General features: G+C 43.7%; 7 protein-coding genes and 1 non-coding gene across 8 annotated transcripts; 5 read left to right on the plus strand and 3 right to left on the minus strand.

Moving 5' to 3' along the window:
* Positions 1–3,797: 3,797 nt before the first annotated feature.
* On the minus strand, positions 3,798–4,928 carry Pmar_PMAR013967 (plasmepsin 4, putative; the record flags this gene model as incomplete). The annotated part of the gene is made up of 1 exon (XM_002772332.1): positions 3,798–4,928. The coding sequence occupies one exon, from the start codon at positions 4,926–4,928 to the stop codon at positions 3,798–3,800; it is 1,131 nt and encodes a 376-aa protein (XP_002772378.1).
* A 3,370-nt stretch (positions 4,929–8,298) lies between these two features.
* On the plus strand, positions 8,299–9,625 carry Pmar_PMAR013968 (Protein cyaY, putative). Its single transcript, XM_002772333.1, has 5 exons — positions 8,299–8,419; positions 8,467–8,575; positions 8,623–8,726; positions 9,346–9,423; positions 9,472–9,625. Exons 1-5 carry the CDS (start codon positions 8,303–8,305, stop codon positions 9,562–9,564), a joined length of 501 nt encoding a protein of 166 aa, XP_002772379.1. The 5' UTR covers positions 8,299–8,302; the 3' UTR covers positions 9,565–9,625.
* A 65-nt stretch (positions 9,626–9,690) lies between these two features.
* On the plus strand, positions 9,691–11,390 carry Pmar_PMAR013969 (Neighbor of COX4, putative; the record flags this gene model as incomplete). Its single annotated transcript, XM_002772334.1, has 6 exons — positions 9,691–9,755; positions 10,340–10,386; positions 10,433–10,553; positions 10,601–10,685; positions 11,108–11,207; positions 11,257–11,390. The coding sequence occupies 6 exons, from the start codon at positions 9,691–9,693 to the stop codon at positions 11,388–11,390; spliced, it is 552 nt and encodes a 183-aa protein (XP_002772380.1).
* Positions 11,391–12,158: 768 nt separating this feature from the next.
* Pmar_PMAR013970 (hypothetical protein) lies at positions 12,159–13,478 on the minus strand. The gene is made up of 6 exons (XM_002772335.1): positions 13,322–13,478; positions 13,033–13,114; positions 12,658–12,985; positions 12,496–12,611; positions 12,372–12,452; positions 12,159–12,322 (listed from the first exon to the last, which is right to left on the minus strand). The coding sequence occupies exons 2-6, from the start codon at positions 13,043–13,045 to the stop codon at positions 12,231–12,233; spliced, it is 630 nt and encodes a 209-aa protein (XP_002772381.1). The 5' UTR covers positions 13,046–13,114; positions 13,322–13,478; the 3' UTR covers positions 12,159–12,230.
* A 415-nt stretch (positions 13,479–13,893) lies between these two features.
* On the minus strand, positions 13,894–14,889 carry Pmar_PMAR013971 (conserved hypothetical protein; the record flags this gene model as incomplete). The annotated part of the gene is made up of 1 exon (XM_002772336.1): positions 13,894–14,889. The coding sequence occupies one exon, from the start codon at positions 14,887–14,889 to the stop codon at positions 13,894–13,896; it is 996 nt and encodes a 331-aa protein (XP_002772382.1).
* Positions 14,890–14,965: 76 nt separating this feature from the next.
* Pmar_PMAR013972 lies at positions 14,966–15,047 on the plus strand. The gene has a single exon. It is a non-coding gene; the product is annotated as a tRNA-Leu (tRNA).
* Positions 15,048–17,208: 2,161 nt separating this feature from the next.
* On the plus strand, positions 17,209–21,454 carry Pmar_PMAR013973 (conserved hypothetical protein; the record flags this gene model as incomplete). Its single annotated transcript, XM_002772337.1, has 12 exons — positions 17,209–17,270; positions 17,318–17,441; positions 17,491–17,572; positions 17,625–17,754; positions 18,180–18,297; positions 18,485–19,020; positions 19,855–19,911; positions 20,366–20,406; positions 20,734–20,858; positions 20,906–21,031; positions 21,222–21,323; positions 21,371–21,454. The coding sequence occupies 12 exons, from the start codon at positions 17,209–17,211 to the stop codon at positions 21,452–21,454; spliced, it is 1,587 nt and encodes a 528-aa protein (XP_002772383.1).
* Positions 21,455–23,104: 1,650 nt separating this feature from the next.
* On the plus strand, positions 23,105–24,243 carry Pmar_PMAR013974 (hypothetical protein; the record flags this gene model as incomplete). The annotated part of the gene is made up of 7 exons (XM_002772338.1): positions 23,105–23,117; positions 23,157–23,278; positions 23,329–23,403; positions 23,692–23,789; positions 23,839–23,954; positions 24,001–24,081; positions 24,134–24,243. The coding sequence occupies 7 exons, from the start codon at positions 23,105–23,107 to the stop codon at positions 24,241–24,243; spliced, it is 615 nt and encodes a 204-aa protein (XP_002772384.1).
* Between the last annotated feature and the right edge of the window lie 649 nt (positions 24,244–24,892).

Below are 24,892 nucleotides of genomic sequence, written 5' to 3' on the forward strand. Positions count from 1 at the left end.
AACATGCACATGGTCATCAACTGCATGTGTTGGTGATGATGACAATACGAAATGTGGGGGAAAGGGATATGCACATGGTCATCAACTACATGTGTTGGTGATGATGACAATATGAAAATGTGGGGGGAAAGGGATATGCACATGGTCATCAACTACATGTGTTGGTGATGATGACAATATGAAAATTATGAGGAAATTCTCATTGGTTTCTGTACACTTTTATAACTAGCTTTGGAAACTCCCGAGCTGAGGAAAGCGAACATATATTCCTACTCCAACACTTCCAAAAATAGGGTAGTACCCACCGCATATTGACGATATAATCATACTCAAGTTCTAAGATAACCAAAAGTTGCTGGAAGTGTGGTATGGAAATACCATAAATTCACCTCCGTTTTCTTTCCTGTGATGTTCATCGCCTTTCTGAAGAAGATTTAAAATTTCAGCTCCGCTTGAATTGGTCATAGTAGCAATAAGAAGAATGCCTATAGCAAGCACCAAGATAACCTTGCTTCTCTGTAGTTACTGCTCCAGTGAGGCTTCCATATCATCCTAGGAGTAGTAGTAGTAGTAGTAATAGTAGTAGTAGTAGTAGTAGTAGTACTAGTACTAGTAGTAGTAGTAGTAGTAGTAGTAGTAGTAGTAGTAGTAGTAGTAGTAGTAGTAGTAGTAGTAGTAGTAGTAGTAGTAGTAGTAGTAGTAGTAGTAGTACTAGTACTACTAGTAGTAGTAGTACTAGTAGTACTAGTAGTACTAGTAGTACTAGTAGTAGTAGTAGTAGTAGTAGTACTAGTAGTAGTAGTAGTAGTAGTAGTAGTAGTACTAGTAGTAGTAGTAGTAGAACCGAGCGAACACCATCATCATCACTTGAAACCTTCCTCAACAACGAGCAATACATGATTTAATAATCATCACTTCTTCTTCTTCTTCCAGTTGCCCTCAGGGGCAACTACCTATTCCTCCTCCAACCGCTGCTACCATCGGGATGGCTTGGTGCTACATCATAATAAAGTTGTTAGTAAATGCATAATTGAGAATTTCTAAGAGACTCAAGTTTCCAAGAGATCATCAAATGCTACCGTTCTTCTGTAGTGGCGCAAACAGACGGTGTCACTAAACTTGGATGCGTATTGTCAAACTTGTGTGCGTATTGTCAAACTTGTGTGGTTTATTGTCATTCTTGATTGTGATATATTCTGCCGGTGTCAAACATGAATTCTCACTGTCAAACTTGGTTGTAACTGAGGAAACAAGTGTCAAACATGGATTCTCACTGTCAATCTTGATTGTAACATAGTTGAACTTTGACAAACTTGGTTTTCATTGTCAATCTTGATGGTAACATAATTGAACTTCGACAAACTTGGATTCTCATTGTCACTCTTGATGGTAACATTGTCATTCTTGTCTGCTCACTTGTCAAACTTGCACGGGAAATGGTGTATAGACGTAACAAAACGAGAAGCAAACCGACAAAGTAACAATAACAAATTGTACAAAGAAACAGAAAGGGAAGAAACTATCGAATGCTCAGATGTTAGCCACAACAATGAACATTATAGCTGAGTTTCCAGGAACACCACGTGGCGGTCTCTGAGCTCGTTCCCATCTAACAGTAAATCTCAATACATTCGTTCTTGAACTAGCCCCATAAATGGACCTTCATTCTAAACGTGGTTTAAGCGGCAGCAGAGCAATGCAGCCTTGTGACCAGCCTTACTTTCCCCCTCACTCTTGCTTCATCATTCAGCATCGGCTCAAGGCCTTTCTCGAGTACTAACACATCAGATGGCTTCACGTGGAAGGATTCTTGATCCGGTCCGAGACGTCCAGGTTCTTTGCTTGATGCTAAATTCTCCAGCCTGTCGCGACTCGCGACTCGCGAGTCTCGACAGGTTGGAAAATTTAGAGAGACTCGAGACTGTCTCTGAAACGACGAGGCTTGCGAATTTCTATGCCTTCGGCTTAACGGGTTCGCTGGTTATGCAATGCATAATATGCACGAGAGGCGTGGGATCATAATCTGGAACTGGTCGCTGGTGGAACGCTAGGCCAACAGTGACTGAACCGCCTACTTTGCCTTCGTTCTGAGGTATCAGCGTCAAAACCTGGAAAGAAATTTGGGGTTCGGAAGGACCCGGAAAACGGTTGAATAGAAAGGGTTGAAGGTCGCACCGCGACCTTCAAGCCCGACTCTTCATGGACAAGCCTAGCTTGTCTCCAGACCCACGTGTTTCGAGTGTAGTAATTTAAAGGGCAGCCTGGAACTTCGAAGGTAGGAGGGGAATTGCCAGGGCCCCAGCAGAAAATTAAGGGCACCAAAGCGGGGGCCATGGCTTGGTGATTTTAGAGGGTTTTGGGGGAAAATGGAGGTCGACCGTCAGTTTTCCAGGGCAACCACTGATGACTCATCACTGACGAGTCCATAACTTATACATATGATGTACAAGGTCGAACATCTAATCGAGGTGTAATACACGGAACTTCGGTGACCGATTCGGTCAGACCGAAGACCGCTGATTGCAAACAGAACACTTGAAGTATTGCATCTCGAATGAAAGTGGCGCTGAAATTCAGTGAATATAACAAACCACCGCAGTTCACAGGATAGCAGACTATATATAGGTTTGAGGTCGCTAAATGCTACATGCTAGCGAATCAATGGCTTGAATTCTGTATCAGACACATCAACTCAAAACAATTAGTTAAGAGACTAAGTAAGTAAGCTAATTAAACCTATCGGGTAGGTTCATCCTGCCCGATGTGCTCGAGGAATTCTTCCTTAAGCCAATTACTTCACATACGTGCTCGTTTACGATGTTCAAGGTCTGAAAGTGATAGTGTTAGCATAGAACAATCTAACCAGGACGTCGCACGAGTTTATTCAAAAAGAGTACACCTTACCTGGGATTCTCTCTGAGACTTCTCTACCGTGATACGTCCATACCATCTCGGCTCTGATATGCGTGTTGTGCCTCTGCAGCGGGTTGGAATTCTTGACCGGCCTGCCCGCCCAGGTGACTGTAGGAAACTTCGCCAACATAACATCGGCCACCCGACTGCGTTGATCAGCTTCCGCTCGAGCAGGGCGCAGCCCTCCAGAATCATAGTCAAACGGATCAGATTGGCCAATACCGCGAGTGTTTTCCTCCCATGTACGTCCAGCAGGTTAGGTTGACGCCGTAGAAGATATTCTGAGGGCTGTAATGCAACATGAATATGTGGAGCTGCAGGGAAAACACCAGTTGCTGAGTTGCACCTCCTCCAGTACCAACATTCCCAGGGGCGAAAGCCGGACCCATCTTGCACATAGAAGCTATCAAAGTATGCCATATTTAATATGGTGATATTGCCCGAGTGAAGCGTATCCGCGGCAGCTGCATGGTAGGATCATCACCGTGATGACATCACGGCATCACAGCATGTTCACTTTGGAGCTCATCACTGGAGTTTTAAACTCCAGTGATTACCGCTAAATTAGCGGTCAAATGTAGATCCTTGTTCGGCAATATGATGCACTCATGATAAACTCAAGAAGCTCCAATATTTAAATACGTGTAAGTTAAATCCTAATCTGCTGACATAACGGGCTCATTAGCCGAAGAATAATATCTCAATGAAACGAGTTATTCGCCAAATAGCATTCCTCTAAATAAGAGATGTAGCACCACGCTACTATAATGGCGAATCCAGCTAAAGCTCTTTCCACGGAGCAGTCATGGAATGGCCAACCATAATGGAGGGCGTGCTGCCGTGGACCGTAGATTCAAAAGAAGACCACAAAAGAAGAGAATGGTTCACAGAGATCGCGATTTCAACTTCCCGATTCCGACTCGTTTGTAAGTAGGGTCGAACTCAAAATAATTACCGATAAGCATACGATCGAAGAGAGTCCAAATATTCCCTTGGCCCTCCCAGATCACGAGTGAACAATCATTAGATTTATTCCTGGCATAGTTCATGTATGTCATCGTGAATGGAGTTATGCCCTTAGGGCCCAAGCCAAACCTCAACAGTGGCAGCTTGCTCATGTGTTGGCAAGGGAAGAACCATATCTTTTTCCCTGGATCGAACTTGAAGTCGACATGCATACCCGCAGCCTCGTCAGTTTGAGTTTTGATATCCTTAATGAGATCGTCATAGTATAATTGTGGGACGAATAGGAAGTTGGCGCCGGTGTCGAGGTGTAAGTTCATATTGATGTTAAGAGTTAGATGTCCATCACCGACTTGTAGCTTATCAAGATTTACCATGTAACGCTTGTCCGTAGAGAAATCGACGTACTTCAGTCCACCCACATATAATGCAGGATCGCCTCCACCCAGGAGTAGGCCTCCATCAAGGGTTTGCTCTGAGGGATCAGCGGGAGGATACAAGTAGAGAGCAAAGATACCCATCGTTACAGTTTTTGATGATAGCAACTGCGTCATTAGAGAGGGGAAGTTCACATCACCTTTATCATAGCCAAGACCCATCGAGTTAGTCGGAGGCGCCTCACTGACGGGAGGATTCTGGTTGAATATCAGTCCGAAAGTGAGGATCGGCGACACCTGACCCACCGTCAATTTCGCTTTATGCTGAAAAATGTTCACCGTGTATCCGTCACCGAAAGTAATAGTTGTAGTCGGTTTACCCACAGAGCAAGGCTCCGAACATTTGTAACACCCCATCGGCCAATCACTGCAGGGACGTCCACTGGCTTTCTCTAACCAATTCTTCCAGATGAGAAAGAACGGGCCCGACCCAGTGTCAACGAGAGCATGTAGCTTCTGGCCATTCGGGTCGACTAGAGTATGAAACAATCCAAAGCCATAGGTAGGCATATGTCCGTACTCGACATCGAGCTTGAGAGTTTCTCCCCGGGCGACCTTCAACACGTGAAATACATAGACCAAGACGTGCAGTCTAACGGGCATAGGAGAACGCATTTTGGTCAATATTTTGGATCTCAACAGAGCCAAGTGCCACGTTTTTGTCTCACGGTTCGTGCGCACCTGCTGGCTCGCGGCAGCAAGTCTCGGCAACCGAAATCATCAAAAGAAAATCAACGGTTTCAATTCGGTTTTGATCGGTTTACTGACCGAACCGGCGCGATTCATCTACCGATCGAAACCGAAAATCCACGATTTTCTCGGTTGTTCGATCTTTTTTCCCGGCACAGTATACGTATGCGCTTCGTGCGACACAATCTGTGCCACACAACGCGATATAGAATGGATCCCATCTACGTCCGCAACTAGGGTGAAACATTTGAAAAACTTTTTCGGAGACCCGCCCGGCCGGGGGTCACAGGGGGGCCCGCCGTTCCGCTGGGATGTTTAAAATGTACATGCAATCTTCTTGTATCGTGCTTTTGTTTACATTATTCATAGAATTGATACGTCGCCGACGTATTCATGCAAAATTCATTCATAATGAGCCGACGTAACGTCGGCTCATCGATGAAAGCTATTGATAGCTACGATTTCTGTAGCTACTTTGTCGTTGATACACAGTGTCTGATGACCGCAGATACTTGAGTGGAGCTCAGAAGCGCACGATCGTGAAATTGAGAGAAGAGGAGACTAGAAAACAATGTGTAGCTGCTGCAGACTGCAGCCTGCAGTAAGCTTTCTGAGTCGCAGACTTCGACTGAGATCATCTCAGTCGAAGTCTTCGACTGAGATCATCTCAGTCGAAGTCTTCGACTGAGTCATCTCAGTGAGATGGCATCTCAGGTGGTTAATAGTTAAACTATTATAGTTTTGACTGCAGCGACCTGATCAAGGATTTTTCTGAACGAAAAGCACGGAGGATACCAGTTGTCGTTCCACTAACAGATCATACCCAAGACGAAAGGCCGCTGGATGTCTTCCAGCTGATGCGATGTATTCTACCATCGCGAATGTCAGTGAATGTCCTCAGTGATAGGATTGCTGCATTTCGATCACAGACTTCTACGGTAGAAGTTCTACCGGAATTGATGTTCCTATGTGCGAAAAAGAAGTTATTATTATTTCGAAATCGAAGTTCCTAAATTTCTTTGTCGAAATTGGAGTTCCTAAATCGACGCGCCAACGAAATTGAAATTCCTAAACCGTTATGTTGACGAAATTGGAGTTCCCTAAAGCGCGCACCGTCGAAATTGGAGTTTCGATAGGGGTATCTTGGGACACGAACTCGCTCGCCTTGTGAAATTGAATTTTTTAATACTAAAGTAGAGGTTGAAAAGGTGTACAGGTCGTAATAGTCATTCTCCTTCTCAGAGGAGGTAACCTCAGGGAACCCCTCAGCAGAGGGCTTTTTGATATTAGCTACCTCAGCAGTGATCATATCTCAACCAGACGGGTCTACCGATTTTAGTGGGCGCATGATGCCTTCGGCAGAAATCGATTACAATGGCGTGCGCGAACACTTTCGGAAGGTAAGCGAATTGGACATGAAACCCTGACAGGGTTCTGACTGAGATCCAAGGTGGCCGTGATCCTTTATCCTTATTCCTGCCACTAATTCTTTCCCCTCTGCCGCCACAAAAGAATTCTCGCTCGCCACAAATTCTCGTCTACGCCTTATTAGTAGTTAGCCTAGTACTACAGTGAATCCATCGGAGTGTTCAATAGACCTCTCCTGAGCTCCAAAAGCGCCCCTGGGATTGACTTTTACAGGTAAATCCCTATCTAGGGAGCGCTCTTAGTAGCTCTTAGTAGAAGAGGTCTATTGAACATGTCTTATATAGTCTCATCCTGGAACTCCTTAACCTTCGCACTGTAGTATAGCTAATACCCTGTATGATGATGATACCAAAACAATATCACATAAACAATAGTACTATTGTTTATGGTTTCCTTAGGTACCATTTGTCCGCCCGGGTAGCACTGGTACCAAGCTATACAGTATGATACCATACGCTACACCCAGGTAGAGGGTAGATATAATTGTTCCGCTAACCGTCCCTCTGCGGGCTCTATTTATTTGCTGTATTGCTTGAGGCTGTTGATGGCGGACATTTCACTTGTGACTTGTATAATATACCATCTCAGACTTTGTGCATAATTCTATCACCACATTTAAGAAGTATGTTCAGCTTGAGAGCTCCCTCATTTGTAGTAGAAGTTGCATACGAACTAGGATAGCAGTTTTCAGAAATCACCGATAATCTCCCAAAATTTCATCAGAATTTTCATATTGCATATTCCCCCCCCACACTGTTGGTAATAGTGATAATGTGAATCGTGTGGAAGTCTGCTCGTGCTCAACTGCAGTGTTTTATTAAAACAGTTTTAATGCGTCTTGGGAGATGTAGTGAATAGTAAGCGCATGTTTATTTGAGGTTTGAGAGTATCGGAGTGTCCTATAGACCTTTCAAGAGCGCTCACAGGTTCGAGTTTTAGATGCAAAAGCAAATCCTGTCTATCGAACGCTGTATGTGATAAGAATTTGTGGAAAAAATTGAAAATGTGACATTTTGACGCACGATTATATCCACGCAGCTTAGAAATATTAATCAAAGAATTCAACCCAAGTTTGAGCTTGTGAAGTTGACCATGTAAAACAGTCGTGGTGAAATCTGCACATGAAAATCCTGTTGGGAAATTCTTGTTGATAAAGTTTGTATTATTGGAAACTACTGAACTTGGTGGTCATTGGAGTTTCACAATAACCCGTTTTACGCGAAGTGGCGTCGTAAAACTCGGTGAAAAACGCGATATTTGCGGTGATGTGCAGTAGTCGTGAAATATATTCTTCACTAGGGTGGCCGTGAAACTCCACTAAACTAACACACATTCCTCCTACACTGTATATAGAATAGCTGTGTTAATGAACAACATGTTCGTAGGCATGAGCTGATTATATGCGCTAAAATTAGTGTTTGAGGAAGAGTCGTTATTGATATCACTCTTCGAATGTCTATATGAAGTGGAGTAGAAGTGTACAGAAATCAACAAAGAATTTCCTCATAATTTTCATATTGACATCAACAACATGTATGCATATTTCCTCCCCCATAGTGTGCATAACATGGTGATGGTGCTGCCCGTGCGTTTTTGATGCGGTTTCTTGAGTGCATGAGCATTGAAAATTTTTATCAATATCAACTTACATTGTGGGGGAATATGCACATGGTCATCAACTACATGTGTTGGTGATGATGATGACAATATGAAAATTATGAGGAAATTCTCATTGACGTGTGTGCACTTCTACCAGAGTCTTTATGATTAGTGAGAAAATTGTTGAGCTCAGGTGAGGAAAGTGAAGATTTGATGTATATTATCCACGTTACTCACAGTTACTGTTTTTTGTTGGTATAATAATAACAATTATGTTTGCAAGTCTAGTTCAGCAGTCAGCCTCGAGAGTCTTCACTCGGTCCATCACTCCTGTAGCTTCCCGAGCTGTCGTGACGAGGTTGTTCGCTACAGAGAGGCATCATGGATCGGTAATGTTGTATTGTTTAATACCATCCATCCTACAATTCATGAGCAGGTAACCCCCGTCGGTGCTATTGAGATGGATGGCGACGAGTACGACTCTCGAGCTGAAGGAGTGTTGGACACTCTATTCGATGCTGTTGATCAAGCTTGTGATAAGGATGGTAGGAAGATATGAATCTTGAGGTTGAGCGATAAAGATTCAAAACAGGTTCGAAGATAGCCTCTGTGGATCTTCATGATGGTGGTGTGTTGGAAGTTGAGACTGATGATGGACAGACGTTCGTCATTAACAAACATGATGCCAGCAAGCTGGTAATAAGGAATAGGTGGAATAGCTCAGCTGGTAGAGCGGTCGGTTGTAGGAATATTATGATCGGAAGGTCTCTGGTTCAATTTCTGTGTGGTACAATTCTGTGCTATTCTCGATAATCAAGATTCAATACTATGCCTCTTGTTATCATATGATAGCGAGCATTCATTTCAACTCCTTATTATCATCATCATTGTCACTGAATTACATCCTTCGTATACACCTATCATGGTATTAACACCAAGTCAGTGATGCTGCTGTGTTTTAGCAGGAGTCTGGATGCTCACAATTAGAGCTAGGTCGATGAAGAAGTCAAATGATACGTTGTTTGGCATTGTCACTAAATGTGCCATGTTGTGTGATAATATTATTCTCCGAAATTCGTTCTACAGTGGGCTTCAATAATGTCCCTCTTGAGGATCTATCATACCATTCCATTTTCAATTCAATCTTTGGCTAGGAGCAGGTATCGTCCATATAGCAGTTGAGCATGTGTTTTCATATTATATATATAAACTCTTATTATGAACGGAATCAGTTCACTAGTATGTACGGTAGAGCTTCGACTTATCACTTCGAATTCATGTAACTATCACTAGGACTAGATTTGATTCCCTTCAGTTGTGGTATTCCTCGCCAGTCAGCGGTCCCGGTTATTTCGCACCGGAGATGAAAGACGGCAAAAAGTGGTGGAGTGAAGTAATGACGATTATAAAATATTCATTTTTTACATTTCCTTTTTTTCAGGACCTCAACACTAGTGTTTTCGATCAGTTCACGAAGGATCTCAAGCAAATGGGGTCGACGAAACTACCAGCGTTCGGAAAATCTGAACAGTGAATTGTCGGTTACATCATCAAGTGGATAATTATTCTGTCCAATTGCAGTTCTGTTACTTTCAGTATTCTCTACTACTTGAGTTGAAGTAGCGATGGAGTGGTATGAAATAGTTTTTATTGTGATTAGATGTCTCCGACTAAGCAGACCTTCACATTGGAAGCTTATGCGAAGCCTCAGCTGCACGCAGTGAAGTAATATGATGGGAGTCCCCGATTGAAACTCATTTTTACCAGTGTTGGAGGAACATACGGCACAGCCATGGGCCCCTTCGGTCAACTAAGCTCAAGAGCTTTCTCGCTGATTATAGTAGTTCACATACGAATTCACGTAGAAGTGTACAGAAAATTCTCAAAGTTTCCACCAGACTTGCAGACCCGTTAAATGAGGCTCCTAATACGCATACAAAGTTATTCGTGAAGCAAACATCATGAATTGGCAGAGATCACAATAAGGAAATGCGAATCGATCGTTATTCTCGTAATGTACTTGTTGTTGTTTTTTCCCCGAATTTTCTAGCAACAGAGACAAACCGTCTCCTTCACTTCTATCCAAGTCGACTATGGTTATCTATCTTTGTTGTGTATCATTGTTTATTCTTATCGTTAAATATTGCATATTCACTGTACCTCAATTGTCGTCATGTTGTAATGTACAACAATCTCACTCGATTAGATTGATGATAACTTGAATATTATTATTGTATATTCTTATCAAATGAAACTGTCGATAATTGTATTTTCACTTTTCGACGTATTCCAACGTTCCTGTTCCTCAGACATCAACAAGATGATGTTATAGGCCTGCTCCTGGGCTCGTCAGAAGGTATGATTCGTCTCAATAGAGTAGTTCTCCCATAGACTCTACTCAGATACCATAAAGGAAGCTGTGCCGTTGTTCCATTGTGGAATAGTGAGCACGCCGATGATCAAGTTGGCGCTTTCCTTGGTTGAAACTTATTGCGATAAGAAAAAGCTCAAAATTTTGGCGGTGTACTGGGAAGCTCTTCACGCTTGGAATGTGAATTTAGAAATTTCAGATATACTTCTTCTGCTAAGCCAGGGCCTGTTGTACGACAAATTGCTGAGGTTTTGGGTAAATACGGATCTATTATCGTCTATATTGTAGGATGGTTCATGGGGGCGATAAGCAATCTCGAATAATTGAATTTTCTCCGTTGTTGTTGTTATACGGTAGTGAATGCTGGGCAAAAATATGACTGGTGAATATGGGAAACTTCTCGCTAGTGATGCGGGGAGTTGATCTGATTTGTTAATGGCCATTCATAGATGATTATATTGTACACGTATATGGACGCGAACTTATCCTCTCATACATACACCTGATCTTGACGTATTACTGAGTCCGCAGCTATGCTCCTAAACTAAAACCTAACCGCCTCGCCGAAGGAGTGCTGCACACAGAAATCTCACTTAGCATTCTCATACGTACTAATTGTTGTTTTCAAGGAATGTATATCTGTTAATGAAGAATCAGCGAACTTCACGATATAGAAGGGAATGTGCACTCTACTGCTTCCGCTTAGATGCAAGTAAGATCTAAGAAGGTGACACTGACCGGTTATTCTGCTGATGGTCTCCGGAAGGAATCTCCGGACTGCTCAGTTGAAATCCCTGAGGGTTCTGGTGAGACAAATAAATCAGCTATGCTATCTCAGAATGTTTCCAATTTCAGATGATAAAGTGATCGAGATGATATCTGCTTCTCGCTACGTTGATGTGTACGATCTAGATGACCATTTACACGACCCTAGTAGAGACATTTTCGATTACAATATATCCGGTATCGCCACTGTTGCCCTTGAATAAGCGCATTGACTACTGCTTCTATCACAAGTACTGATCTTGGCGTTTATGGTCATCATCGGATGGAGAGTCGATTGGGAAGGGGAATCTTGGAGGAATTGATTGTGTTATGGTATGCAGGGCTGGCATACCGGCCCCACTCGGAGAAATTGATCATTTTGTGGTATATCGGGCTGGCATACCGGCCCCACTCAGAGAAGTTGATCATTTTGTGGTATATCGGGGTGGCATAGCGGCCCCACTCGGAGAAATTAGTTGTGTTATGGTACACAGAAGTGGCATAGCGGCCCCAGATGAACAAGCATTCGTTGAAGAACTCAGATATCGTTAGATTTCCGCATGGATAAATATTGCACTACAGATTTTTCACGGTCAAATTAGTTTTTTACCCATTTGGTTAATGTTTTACCTTTTTAATTAACGTTTTACCCATGGCTTTAATGAAATACCAAGAAAATTAATAGTATACCCGGTTTATTTGAAAGTTCAGGAGTTTAATTTAATCAAGGCGCGCCCAATGACCACGTGCACGTCGTGAAGGTCAATGACAACTCGAGGAATCGTGTCGCCGCTTCGGCAGTTATATTAAATTAATTTGACCTGGAAATGCTGTAGATACCGATAAAATAGACTATCAACACATATCATCGGTATATGGTTAGAGGGTATTGCATGGTATACCTTAATATGACTACTGAGCTCTCTACTGCTCAAAACACTACATGACAACTCTGTGATCATTATGAAACTGACACCAACGAATTATAATACAAAATGAAATGAAAAGAATAGGAATTTCTGGAGGACGAGTGGTCGACAAACCACTCGTCGTTGAATCATCTCTCAGGTAGCATTCGAGTTTTCAATGTTGTGTTCATCGGCTCTCGCTGTGATGATGTTGTAGACGATGAAACCAACGGCAGTGAGAATACCCCCTAAAGAGGAACAATAGTGAACAAGGATAAATCTACCTCAAAACCTTACCGATCCACGCGCCCAAAGACAATACGAGACCTTTAACGAGCATGTCGAATATCAAAGCAGCCGGGACGCAGAGAATTGTACCTATCGATTACATGAGGAAAGTCAGGGCCGACAGAAGAGCTACCCATCGTGACCCAAAGAGGGGACAACTCCACGAGACCGATGCACATAGCGATGTTAAAAAACCAGTCGGCAACGACCACTGACAGTATGGCCAAGATGTCGCCCTTAGAGTAGTCCCTGAGATAACAAGAATATACTATTACTCATAGCAAGCCAGGCCTACGGTAAATCGTGGTCGTATACTCCTAGTAGGATGGTGCACATGAGGAATATAAGAGCGGGCACAGCACGTAGGGCGAGTAGGAGGAACATACCCTCTATCTGGGACGATAATCTGTTGGAGCCTCCACAAGTGGTTGGTTGCTGCTGAGGACATCTCCGCCATATATCGTCCTCATTGGCATCATCACCGTTTTGGGATATCTTATCGTCGCATATTGGAGCTGCCCATTGAGCATAGAGGACATCAAATAGACCATATAATAGAGTGGCAATAGATACTTCAATACATGACCTCAGACTGTTGGTCATACCATTAGACTCCTTTGTATCTGACCAAGACTCTATAACGAGAGCTAGTGCCAATACTCTCACTCACCTGAAAAGGACATCACTATGATGCCCAACACTGCTATGACTATGCAGCCCAACTTCAGCACGTATCCAGGACTAACGCCATTCTGAGAAGAGAATGAAACTCAGAAGAGCACCCCAGACTTACAATAAAGAGCTCAAAGAAGAAGACCACGAGTGGAGTTGTCTGGTAGATTATCGTATTCACGGCTACCGACATTCCCTCCAATGACATGTACCAAAACCAAATCTGTACCAGCCACATCGCCCCTACACAGACCGGATCAGTGAGGAGGTTACCAAGCTGGCCTTACCTAGAGGGAGCATGATGTTGTTGATGTGTATCATCGATGCCTTGCTCGGAGCTCTCAGTCCACGACTACTTCGTAGAAGAGCCCATGGGACTAAGAATACTATGTAGGAGGCACACGACAGTCCCGCAAACATCGCGGGATAATGTGTCAGATTGGGGAAGGCCTGAATGCCGTCATCATTTTACTGAGAATCAATGGCATCCGCTTACCTGGGTAATCTCCCCCATAAGGACCCAGCTTGCGACTAGGACAACCTCTACCACCATCATCAGAAGAAATGGAGATCTCCTTGTTGATCTGACTGTTGTGATGGGACCTATGGTGACTATGTGATATACAGCGTAGTTGGTCTTTATACTCTACCTTTTATACGGTCTTCTGCAAGTAGGGGGACATTTCCATTATACGACGACATTAATTATAAATCTACTGAGCATTTCCGTCACTAGAAATGACGTAAATAACGATGAAATACGACGCAATATAACGATCACATGAATGCGCGTTTCTGTTGATTCTCTGTACTACTAGCCAACGCAAACCGAAACTTTTGTGAGGGAAAGTGTCAACACTTATGCTTCAACACAAGAAGCGATAGCGTCAACCATTTTTGGGACATCCTCCTCATCAAGAAAGTTGTGATGGGCCTCAATGGTGCGAACCTGACCGCAGCCCTCAGGCATGCTAGCCATAAACTTCTTCTGGACTTTAGCCCTCAGATCGCTATTGGTGTATTTGTCAATGGTAACGTGAATGCAGAACGCTCCCTCTACTCTCATCAAAACGTTAACATTGGGCTCAAGTGGCATCTCTTGGAGCTCCCACGAGAGCATCCGTTCAACGTTACGTAGAAATCTACCACGACAAATCTCCCGACCAGCATCTCGCATTGGGACAGTTGCTGGCACAAGAGCCAAGAGACAACTCAGTATAGGACGAAACCAAGCTAGCACTGCGAGACCAGGACGAGTGTAATAGCGCAGTGAGTTGTAGTTGGAGAATCTGCAGATAGTAGGGGCTAGCAAACCTACTTGAAACTTCACCGTTGGGAAGTTGTGGCAGATTCGTTGGAGAAAAGCGAGGAGAATAAATGCACCAATTGAATGTCCTAGTAGCAAGACTCTCTCATGCTTGGTGGGATCGATGCGTCTAGAAAGAAGTCTAACGTGGTGAGCCACTTGCTCCTGAAGGGTGGTGAACTGTTGCTGACTGTGTTGGGAGTGTCCTGCATGCCCTTCCACCAGAACCTCAGCCCCCTTGAGCTTGGTTACCAGCATCATAGCAAACTCGCGGTAGACAGACACAACCGCCGGGTTTCCTGGTATGAGGACGATGAGCATGCCGGCATAGGGCGCGTCTTCGGAGATCTCTCTCTCGATGAGCCAGAAAGAATCAGAGTTCACATCACTGGTGACCCGTCTTAACAGCAAGTGACGTTTATTTTTACTGCTGCCCCCCGAGGCCTTCTGGACTCTAGTGCAAGATTCCACGGAGACGTCAGAAGCAGTTGTAATAGCAGATGTACTGTCACACTTGTTAGAAGCTGATCGGGTTAGCTTAACAGTCATGGTTGCAAAAGAAAATAAGCTGAGAACAAGGTTTGTCAAAGAAGAAGAGGCCTAATGACTAACTCAAAATTTATGCGAGTGTTTGCCCGAGTGGTTAAGGGGTTGGACTTAAGATCCAATGAACACGGTTCGCGTGGGTTCGAACCCCACAGCACTCATTTACGCAACCATTTATCCTCGGCGCGATCAAACGCAACTTTTACCGTAAATAATTTACCAATCGAGGAAACACTAACCACTAATGCATGCACAGCCACTCTCAATGAAGACTCCCCTTCCCTCAAACGCTTAGTCGTAATCACCCAAGCAAACCCTGGCCTGAAATCGATCGCTCTCCTCAACCTATCGATACATTCCCCGACCTACCGATGAGCCTCCAAGTGCCAAGTCACCGCCTGCTCGTCGACCTGCTTAGCATCACTCCCGAGCCTCTCCATCAAATATCCGTCGAGGTAGTTACATCTACATACATGATGACGCCTTAGAAATCCTTCTCGCCCAGCTCGATCAATTCATACCTGCATTGCTCCGTGGAAACTCCCCCGATCATCGTAGTGACGAACAGCATGCTTTCCTGAAAGTCCTACCCAGCATGCCCAACTTCAGCTGCCTTATCAAGCTCGACTGAATGCCCATCGTTGTCTGTAATAACGTCAAGGCCTCTACAGGAGGCGAGAGAGCGGATCTGTAACACCACTACCTGCATCTGTTCGTCTGGTCTCAAAATGATACCACTCCTTTGCCCAATCATCAGCCGCCCTGATGTGTTGAATTACCACGGAATACAGAAGCGAACCAAATCTTCCCGTGGCATTTTAACGGAGTGAAAAATCAAAGTCCACAGTGACGCATGCTTTCACGCCGTCTGTATCGCCCATTTTCGGACCTATTTTGAATCCTCATCGAAAGACCCTGAAGATACCACTGCTGGATCCACTTTTTACATCTTTCATAAACTCCTAGTGTCAGTGAGAAATTTGACAACCAGACAAAAGCCACCGAAATATATGCCCGCCTCCTAAACAGAGTTCAAAAACCCTTTCAGTTTTATCAGTGTCGGAGTAGGAATATATTTGTTCGCTTTCCTCACTAATTATTATAGAAATATACACACGAATGTACGGAAATCAATGAGCATCTACCAGAATTTTCATGTTATCACTGACACCTCGACGTGCATGTGCATATTTTCCCCCACTCCTGCAATCAACATCTCATCTGGACATAATACTACCCCCAAGAGTCGAACCAGGGACCTTGAGAATACTAACCATCAACCATCCCCATCTGGACTAACTCTCACACCTATCACCATCACATCCAGTGTGGTAAAATTTGCACATGATCAACCACAAGTGTTGGTAACAATATCACAACTTTGAGGAAAATTTGGAGAATTTCTGTTAGTTTCTGTCCACTTCTCGTATTTTTTCTCGATTCGTATATGAACTCCTACGATTAGTGAGGAGACTATTGAGCTCAGCTGAGGAAAGCGAGTACATATTTTGCAGCACTGATTACATCTGTGCCTTATACCACTTCACTAATACCCTTACTACCTACCGGACAGAAAAACCACCAACACCTTCTATTCTGTTTTCCTAGCCAATTATGACATAACAAACAACACAGAGCGTGTCAAATGGGAGAGGCGAGAGCGTGTCAACTCCGTAATGAAAAATATTCATACCAGCATGCACGGGAGTTTCGGAGTATATCTTCCAATGTAGTAGTGGGGGAGTGCGAAATACTCATATCACGTGCACATGCCTTGAGTATTGATGACAATGAAGGAATTATCGCTGGTTTCTGGTAAATTGGAAATTTTGATGAAAAATTTCCGAAATTTCCGTCAAAAATTTCGTCTGTACACTTCTAAGTCGTGTATTTCTATAATGTAGTTTGGAAAACTCCTAAACTGAGTTACAGTTGAGAAAAACAAACGTATATTTTTCCAACCCTAGTTGGGGAAATTCAAATGACGAACTACGTCACGATTAGTGTTGGAAAATATGCACTTTGGCGTTTACACATGTTGGTGACAATATGAAAATTTTGAGGAAATTTTGGGAGATTCTCGTTTTTTGTACACTTCTACCCGAATTCGCATAAGACTTCCATACAGGTGAGGTCATTTTAGAGCTCAGTTGAGGAAAGCCAACATATTTTCCAACACACTCAACTCAACTCAACTACGTGTGTTGATCGCTCTTAGCGGAGCGAAGCGATTCATGATAGAGATTTTGTAAAGTCTTAGCGGAGCGAAGCGATTCATGACCTGTATTTTGCCAACACTAACAGTCATTAGTCTCAGCAAGAATGAAGTTTGGGAAGAACATATCACTTCAGCAGGCCCAACGGACGGATCTCCACTACTTACAGTAAAGATATTTTCGAGGTTGCCTTGGTAAGATACGGATGAGGTCAGATACAAGCTTCTGAAGAAGATTCTTAAGAGGTCTACTAGGAGCACACAGGCCGATGGCAGCAGTAGAGCTGCTTATGACCATCACCCTAATCAGAAGTCCTTTGAGAAGATGCTCGAGGATGAGGTGGGCGGCGTATCTTAGGTTCAAGTTGGTAAGATACGGATCATGTCAGATTGATGAGGTGAACATATCATTCAGCGAACATGCTAATAAATTACAAGATGAAATCACAGCGTTAAGTTCAGAAGGTTCACGTAGGCTGATGAGGACTTATAGAAAGGTTGGGGAAATATATTTCCTTTTCAGAAGGAGTATCTTCATCTGAACGCTTGAGACGTTTGATGAGTTTAAGTCGCTCAGTTGACGAATTGAGGAAATTTGCAGTTTGGAATGCAGTTGGTGTTGTCAAGATTCTAAAGAAGCGGAATAAATTAAGGTGAGTATCTTACCTTCCCTAACCTACTATTCTGTATCTTACCTTTCCCAACCTACTATTCTGTATCTTACCTTTCCTAACCTACTATTCTGTATCTTACCTTTCCTAACCTACTATTCTGTATCTTACCTTTCCTAACCTACTATTCTGTATCTTACCTTTCCTAACCTACTATTCTGTATCTTACCTTTCCTAACCTACTATTCTGTATCTTACCTTTCCTAACCTACTATTCTGTATCTTACCTTTCCTAACCTACTATTCTGTATCTTACCTTTCCTAACCTACTATTCTGTATCTTACCTTTCCTAACCTACTATTCTGTATCTTACCTTTCCTAACCTACTATTCTGTATCTTACCTTTCCTAACCTACTATTCTGTATCTTACCTTTCCTAACCTACTATTCTGTATCTTACCATCAGGGCCACCTCGGACCCCCAAGGCGATCGTCAAGACAGCAGCATTGATATGGACGAGGAGCGCTCCCGTTGGCTTCGTCGACAAAAATTTTTCACCGGGACCGATTTTGCGGAACTACAAGTAAGACTAATACTACTATAACTATTACTATAACTACTACTACTATAACTACTACTATAATCACTACTATAACTACTACTATAATCACTACTATAACTACTACTATAATCACTACTATAACTACTACTATAATCACTACTATAACTACTTCTATCTCTTGTTTTATTCTTTCCTTCTTCCCTTGCAGGCGTCCATAGAGTCCCTTTCGAACGCTCTTTGTCGCGAAAGACTCCACGAGTTGGGACCCGAGAAGTTACCTTCCCAGTTGGTCTTGGCCGAGGACGATGATTGTCCTGTTGGAATGTTCAGAGACGAGCGATGTCCGATCTGCCTCGAAAAATGCAGTGATGTGGTTGAGCTCTCAACTTGTGAACATCGCTTCTGTTGGAAATGTTTCGTCCTGGGCCCCATCGCGTTCGCCCCTGGAGAATACAGATTCGACCGCTGCCCGATTTGCCGTCGTGAACAGCCTCTTGATCCTACGGTAAACTTCAAGACCGATACGAATAGCAACTCGACGACTAACATGTTGTTGAGAATGGCGAAATATGTGGAAGTAGAAGATCCACCGAAGAATGAACAAGTCCAGTCTAGTGAGCCCAGTTCGAGCTCTTTCTTCTCCACGTTGCCAGCGACTTCCCATAAGAGTGCTGAAGATAGTGTTTCCTCTGAAAAGAGTTCACAGCAGAATGCGGCGTGGACTGGCAATTCGGCTGAGGCCATGTATAGCCAATTTTGCTCGCTTTGTTGTGAGCCATTATTGCTCGATTCTGTTGTTACCACACCTTGCAAACATTATTTCCATCGTCACTGTCTACAGCGGCAAACAACAACAACCTGTCCACTCTGCGGTGCTAAGAATCTACCTCTCGATTTGTTCATGCCTCGGCACATGCAAGCTCAGGTGAAGGAGCTCGGGAGTTGGCGTGTATGCTCGTGCGAAAATCAAAGTATTGATATATTCCCAGATGGTCCTTGTTCAACTTGTTACGGTTGGCGGCTGCATTCGCCACCGCCGAGTAACCTGTATGCTACTTCGGGGTGTATGTCGAGTTACTTGCATTTGCTGCCCTCCTCAGCCTGGTCTAAAGTAAGCCCTCTAGAAGGTGTAGTTTTTCATGCTGGCTTTACTGATGATGACGAGGATGAGTTTTCTAGCAGTGATTCTAGTAGTAGTTTTTGCGATTCGATATGCGGTGTTGACGATCATAGTGCTTTCTATGCAGCGTGTGGTTCCTTACCGTCCTTTGAGAAGGATATTGAATCGGCTACTGCGAGTGTTTGTAGACGTCGTGAGGAAGCTGAGAAAGAATTCTTACATTCTGGGGTAAACTCTCATACCACACCATTGGTAAATCAAGAGCAACTACCATCGACGTAATTACTATAGGTGTGAGCTCCTATACGTTCACGATTTTCACTACGAGTGCGTGCTTGTGGTTTTATGTACATTTTACTGTTTTCAAAGGAGTTTTGAGTTTTCGTGTATTTTGAAAGTTGCTCAGTTTGTTGTTGTGATTTGAATAGTAATATGAGTAATCCTATATCTGCTTGCAGTTTGAGGCGGGATCAGTCGGGGTTCAGCCCAGCCGAATCTTGGAAGCCTACACAAGAGTAATAATGATTAGTAGTAGTAGCAGTTTGGGAGGATTTGCATATGATCAACTACGTGTGTTGATGGAATTCCCGTTGGTTTTTTTTCTACACTTCTACCCGAATTCGTGTATAAGACTTCCATACAGGTAATTCCAGAGCTCAGTTGAGGAAAGCCAACATATTTCCCAACACATTCATCACGATCTACTACGTGTGTTGATGAAGCTATCGTTGGTTTCTTACTGTACACTTCTAAGTCGTGTACTTCTATAATGTAGTCTTGGAAACGCCTGAGCTGTGAAGGAACCCCACACATATATTCCTCCAACACTAATTCTGTAACTAATGAACCGGCATTTGATACCAAAACTGCGTGAATTACTCTAATTGTCGATCTTATGGCTATGTGGGCTTGCTATGTAGTTACTAAATCAGATTGCTAATTTGCTCATCTTGAATGTTAATATCTCAGGTATCGCAAACGCGCAGGATGTGTGGTTTTCAACGAGGCCGGTGAGTTACTCTCCTAAAGATGCAACACTGGAAACCAAATTCTTAGAAATTATAGTTTTTAATATATATTTCCAATGTCGATTCACGTTGTAATCATGTTGGTGATGTATAGTGTAACTCTCAGAATTGAAAAAGTTTTATTTTTCTCCAGGGAGTGAAGCGGGTGAGTTTCTGCTATACATTCAACAGTGAAAACCAAATTCTTGGAAATTTCTGTTTTCCAATATAACTTTTTGTCTAGATGATTTTTCATGATGTTGATGTTATTCACGGTTGACTTTAGAAAGTTCTAATAAGATGAGGTGAAACTTTTGTCATTCATTTTAGGGGATTCTGTCCTACTTGTAAATTCTCGTCGTCATGGAGCGATGACGCATACCATCCCTAGTGGAAAGGTAGAAGGTTTCGATCAGTCGTTTGAAGCCGCAGCTGTCCGGGAGACTCTCGAAGAAGTGAGTGTCGCCATGATGAGTCATCATTGAATGTTGCATGAGTTCAGGCTGGTGTGGTATGTGCCGTCTTGGGTGACCTAGGTTGGGTCAAATCGCATGATAAAAGCGGAAGCCCCAAGGCAACTCGTGTGTTTTACGGTCGATGCGATGAGGTCCTGGACAACTGGCGTGAAGTGAGTTTCACCACTACAATGGGAAGATATGCGAAATATACCAAAATGGAGTTTTATCCGTTTTACATGAAGTGGCGTAATACTCCATGTGAAAGCGTGATATTCGCAATATAGAGTGACGTGAAAATACTTAGCGAATTACATCGGCCGGATCACCCCGTATCAGACGTAAAGACGGTATTTTCATCAGGAGCGATTCCGCGACAGACTGTGGTGCTCGATTCCTGAAGCTCTGGCTTTACTCGGTGACAATCGGCCGCTCTACCAAAAGGCCGTCACAATGGCACATGAGGTTAGTCATGTTAAGGAATTGGAAATTGAATAACTATAGTGTGTCAGGTTTACGTGAGCACTTTGGATTTGCCTAAGGCCAGTTCGAGTTCTGTTGCTACGACCGCTTCGTTTTGCTCCTCGCAGAATTGAACAACTGTTGATCATTTTCCTGTTACCCTCCATCATATCGTGTTTCATCCCTTTCAGTTCGTCGTTCCTTTTCTCTCTACTCTTCTACCGTAATAGTAACATACCAGTCATTGCATCGTTAACAAGTGTGAAACTGTCACGGTTCACCAACAAATTTAGGGGGAAAATTTTGTCACTAATAGGAAGCATTATGTTGGTTGTTAAAACCATATGTGTTTGTTTCTGTGAAAGCCTGAAAGAAGTTTTCGCAGAGATATTGTCGATCGGTGCTCATGCGTGCATATTTTCACCCATTCAGTAGTAGGTCTACTGCTGACCACCGCACTTATAACTTTGTAGTTGATATTATGTACCATCATCATCAGTCTGCTATCATCAAACACAAGTTGTTCAATAATAGTGATTCTCCTGGACTACATTATAATGCTGTTGTGTTTTGTAAGTGGGAGAAAGCACACAGAATAACAGTGTAAACCGAACAATTATGCTAACTTGGATTTCCGAGATACCTAAATTTGAGAGTACACATATAGGCTACGAAACAAGCAAACCGTTACCGTGTAAAATTGAAGGAGACATCAATCTGTGGTCGAACCCAAAATTGCGAGTGTTGGAAGAGTAGACCCGCATTCGCTGGCTAGGAGGGTCGAAGGGAATGTGGAGGTGCGGCGAGCCGTAGGGAAATATAGCGTCCCCTCGGCGAACGACGATGTGGGAAATGGGCGGACCGCGTAGAATAGAAGTGAACTCGAGAGTCGTCGCGGTACCTCAGGTATAGCTGGAATTGAAACCCTCAGAGGGAAAAGAATAGACTGGGATGATGGAGGGAAATGATATCAATGTGTGTTGTAATTAATTGAGTCATGCATGAAGCTTTGATGTTCGTGTAACCGGTTGCTAGCGTTGCGTTGAAAGTCAGATAGTGGTGGGAGATATCATCACGGGAATCAGAAGAAACATCAAAACTCGAACACCGAATGGAAAATCAAGGCACACTCCTGGTTAGTCTTAGCTTCACTTGATGGTCATTCGCCACTTATAAGGCAAGAATTAATATCAATCAACAATCCCTCGAGCTACTGCCGACGATCGGTCCGAGGGAGGAGTATTCGCAGAGATGCATTATTGTACTCTGTCTCTTGTTGAATCACTCCGCGTCAGTCTGCGGTATAACGCAATACCCTCTAGCTCAAATTGGGAGTCACCTGAACCCATACAGACTTACCAAATGCCATCGGATAATAAGAGTATTCCCCTCCTTGTGAACGTGACCGATGATCGTGGTGTGTCCCTTCTTACTGAGGTTCCAAATATCAACAACTTTCCAGATACAACCTACAAGCCATCACATAGTGAGGATGCAGAGCCCCGAGGTATTGGCCGCATAGCACTCATCACCACACTCGAATTGGTCCTTGTGACCTGTTGGGTCCTCACAGGGGAGATAGCTCAGGTATGGCTCGCATGGTGGTGCCATCTGTAATCATCCGGAGACCTCAGGCGTTTCCCAACCTCACTCATCATCCAGCTCAGTTCGCCGGGGTCGTCTGCAGCTCCTACATCCTTTTCCTAATCCCGTGGGCTCTATTACGGAGATGCCGCGGACTGAGCCTCCCGAGTAGAGCAGATCTCATACACGTTAACAACATCATGCTTGTCTTAGGTGAGTTATGGCTATTTCTGTAATCATCATTTTCTTCAGGATTCATGTGGCTACTGCAGATGTGGGCGTTGTATCACTCGTTGCAGGGAATCTCTGTTGCAGTGTATATCATCATCTGTCAAACTACGCCACTTGTTGTCTATTTCATCGATATTTTCATAGTAAGTTTGAGAGTTCACTCTTGGAATCACCAAATGCTAGTGCTCCCCAGAATGGTATCGGACCGGGCTACGTCTCCAAGTTCGTCTGCATCCTCCTGGCAGTACTCGGCATCGCCATTATGTCAGTATCAGGCGAGTGAAATGACCAAGTAAACGGTGGAGAAAGTGATCCTCAGCAATCAGATACAAAGGAGTCTAATGGTATGACCAACAGTCTGAGGTCATGTATTGAAGTATCTATTGCCACTCTATTATATGGTCTATTTGATGTCCTCTATGCTCAATGGGCAGCTCCAATATGCGACGATAAGATATCCCAAAACGGTGATGATGCCAATGAGGACGATATATGGCGGAGATGTCCTCAGCAGCAACCAACCACTTGTGGAGGCTCCAACAGATTATCGTCCCAGATAGAGGGTATGTTCCTCCTACTCGCCCTACGTGCTGTGCCCGCACTTATATTCCTCATATGCACCATCCTACTAGGAGTATACGACCACGATTTACCGTGAGTTTCTCCACACCTTTCATCACCGATGACTATCGTAAGTTCTTAGAGCTTACACCCGCGCTGATGTGACCGCTATGATTTGGGTTACTCTCGCTGATTGGGCATACAATATCGCTATGAGTACCGGTCTTGTGATGCTTTCGCCTCTCTGGGTTACAATGGGTAGACTCTATTACTACCATCACGGGTTCTATCAATTCGACTGCAGGTACGGTTCCCAGTGTTCCGGTCGCTCTAATATTCGATATGTTTGCCAAGGGACTCACACTGTCAGTCGGAGCCTGGACAGGTGAGGGCTTAGCGTCTCACAGCGAGTGGTGATCGCCTTATCTTGATATCAGGCGTTTTGTTGACTGCTGTCGGTTTCATCGTCTTCAACGTGATCTCTTCCAGAGAAGAGGGTGACAAGCAGCGCGAGGCTGTTGGTCTCCCATCCGATCAGTCAGACTAACTGTTATTGACCTCCCGCAACTGTCGATTGGTGATGATGTCTTCTGTGCTGGACTGTCCCTGTTCCTATATTTCTCTGGTCAAGACTGCTCTTGTATCAATCTTTTCAGTTAGTCGCAATGTTTTTTGTTTTACTCGAAGGTCCGTTATATCAATATTGACTCATTCACGAACTTGATCTCCCTTAATCCTGTTGAGTTTCCTATAGACTAACTAAAGATAATAATTGAACATTGAACGACACCATTTTCCATGCAAGTTCGACAATGGAGCAGATGTGAATGACAATTACACAGGCAAGCTCGATAATGAACAACTTGGAGTGGCATAGCCGCCCCATTCAGAGAGACTGCTTTCCTTAAGGCATAGCTGGGAATGGCATAGCCGCCCCAATCAGAGAAACTGCTTACCCTAAGGCATATTTTGAGGTGGCATAGCTGCCCCGATCAGAGAAACTGCTTTTTGTAAGGCATATTTTGAGGTGGCATAGCTGCCCCACCGTACCACATCATTCTAACAGCAATCTAGACGTCCTTCCAAGACTCGCACGCAAAACCTCCCAAGAACGACAAGGCGTGGTAATGATACACGACGGGAAGGTAGTGGTAAATTGGATGCCTATGTACATGTGTATAGTATTAGTATATGGC

Source organism: Perkinsus marinus, assembly GCF_000006405.1.
Source record: "Perkinsus marinus ATCC 50983 genomic scaffold scf_1104296961430, whole genome shotgun sequence".
NCBI classification, from domain to species: domain Eukaryota; phylum Perkinsozoa; order Perkinsida; family Perkinsidae; genus Perkinsus; species Perkinsus marinus.

Excerpts from the sequence above, each read along its gene's own strand:
- Pmar_PMAR013968 (XM_002772333.1), top strand. The coding sequence starts at position 8,303 with ATGTTTGCAAGTCTAGTTCAGCAGTCAGCCTCGAGAGTCTTCACTCGG. Across the intron at positions 8,420-8,466 it reads CAGAGAGGCATCATGGATCG|GTAACCCCCGTCGGTGCTAT; the intron begins GTAATGTTGTAT and ends ATTCATGAGCAG. Across the intron at positions 8,727-9,345 it reads AACATGATGCCAGCAAGCTG|TTGTGGTATTCCTCGCCAGT; the intron begins GTAATAAGGAAT and ends GATTCCCTTCAG.
- Pmar_PMAR013970 (XM_002772335.1), bottom strand. Across the intron at positions 12,612-12,657 it reads GTATACGACCACGATTTACC|GGACTACTCTAAGGGCGACA; the intron begins GTAGGCCTGGCT and ends TTGTTATCTCAG. Across the intron at positions 12,323-12,371 it reads GTCTTTGGGCGCGTGGATCG|GGGGTATTCTCACTGCCGTT; the intron begins GTAAGGTTTTGA and ends GTTCCTCTTTAG.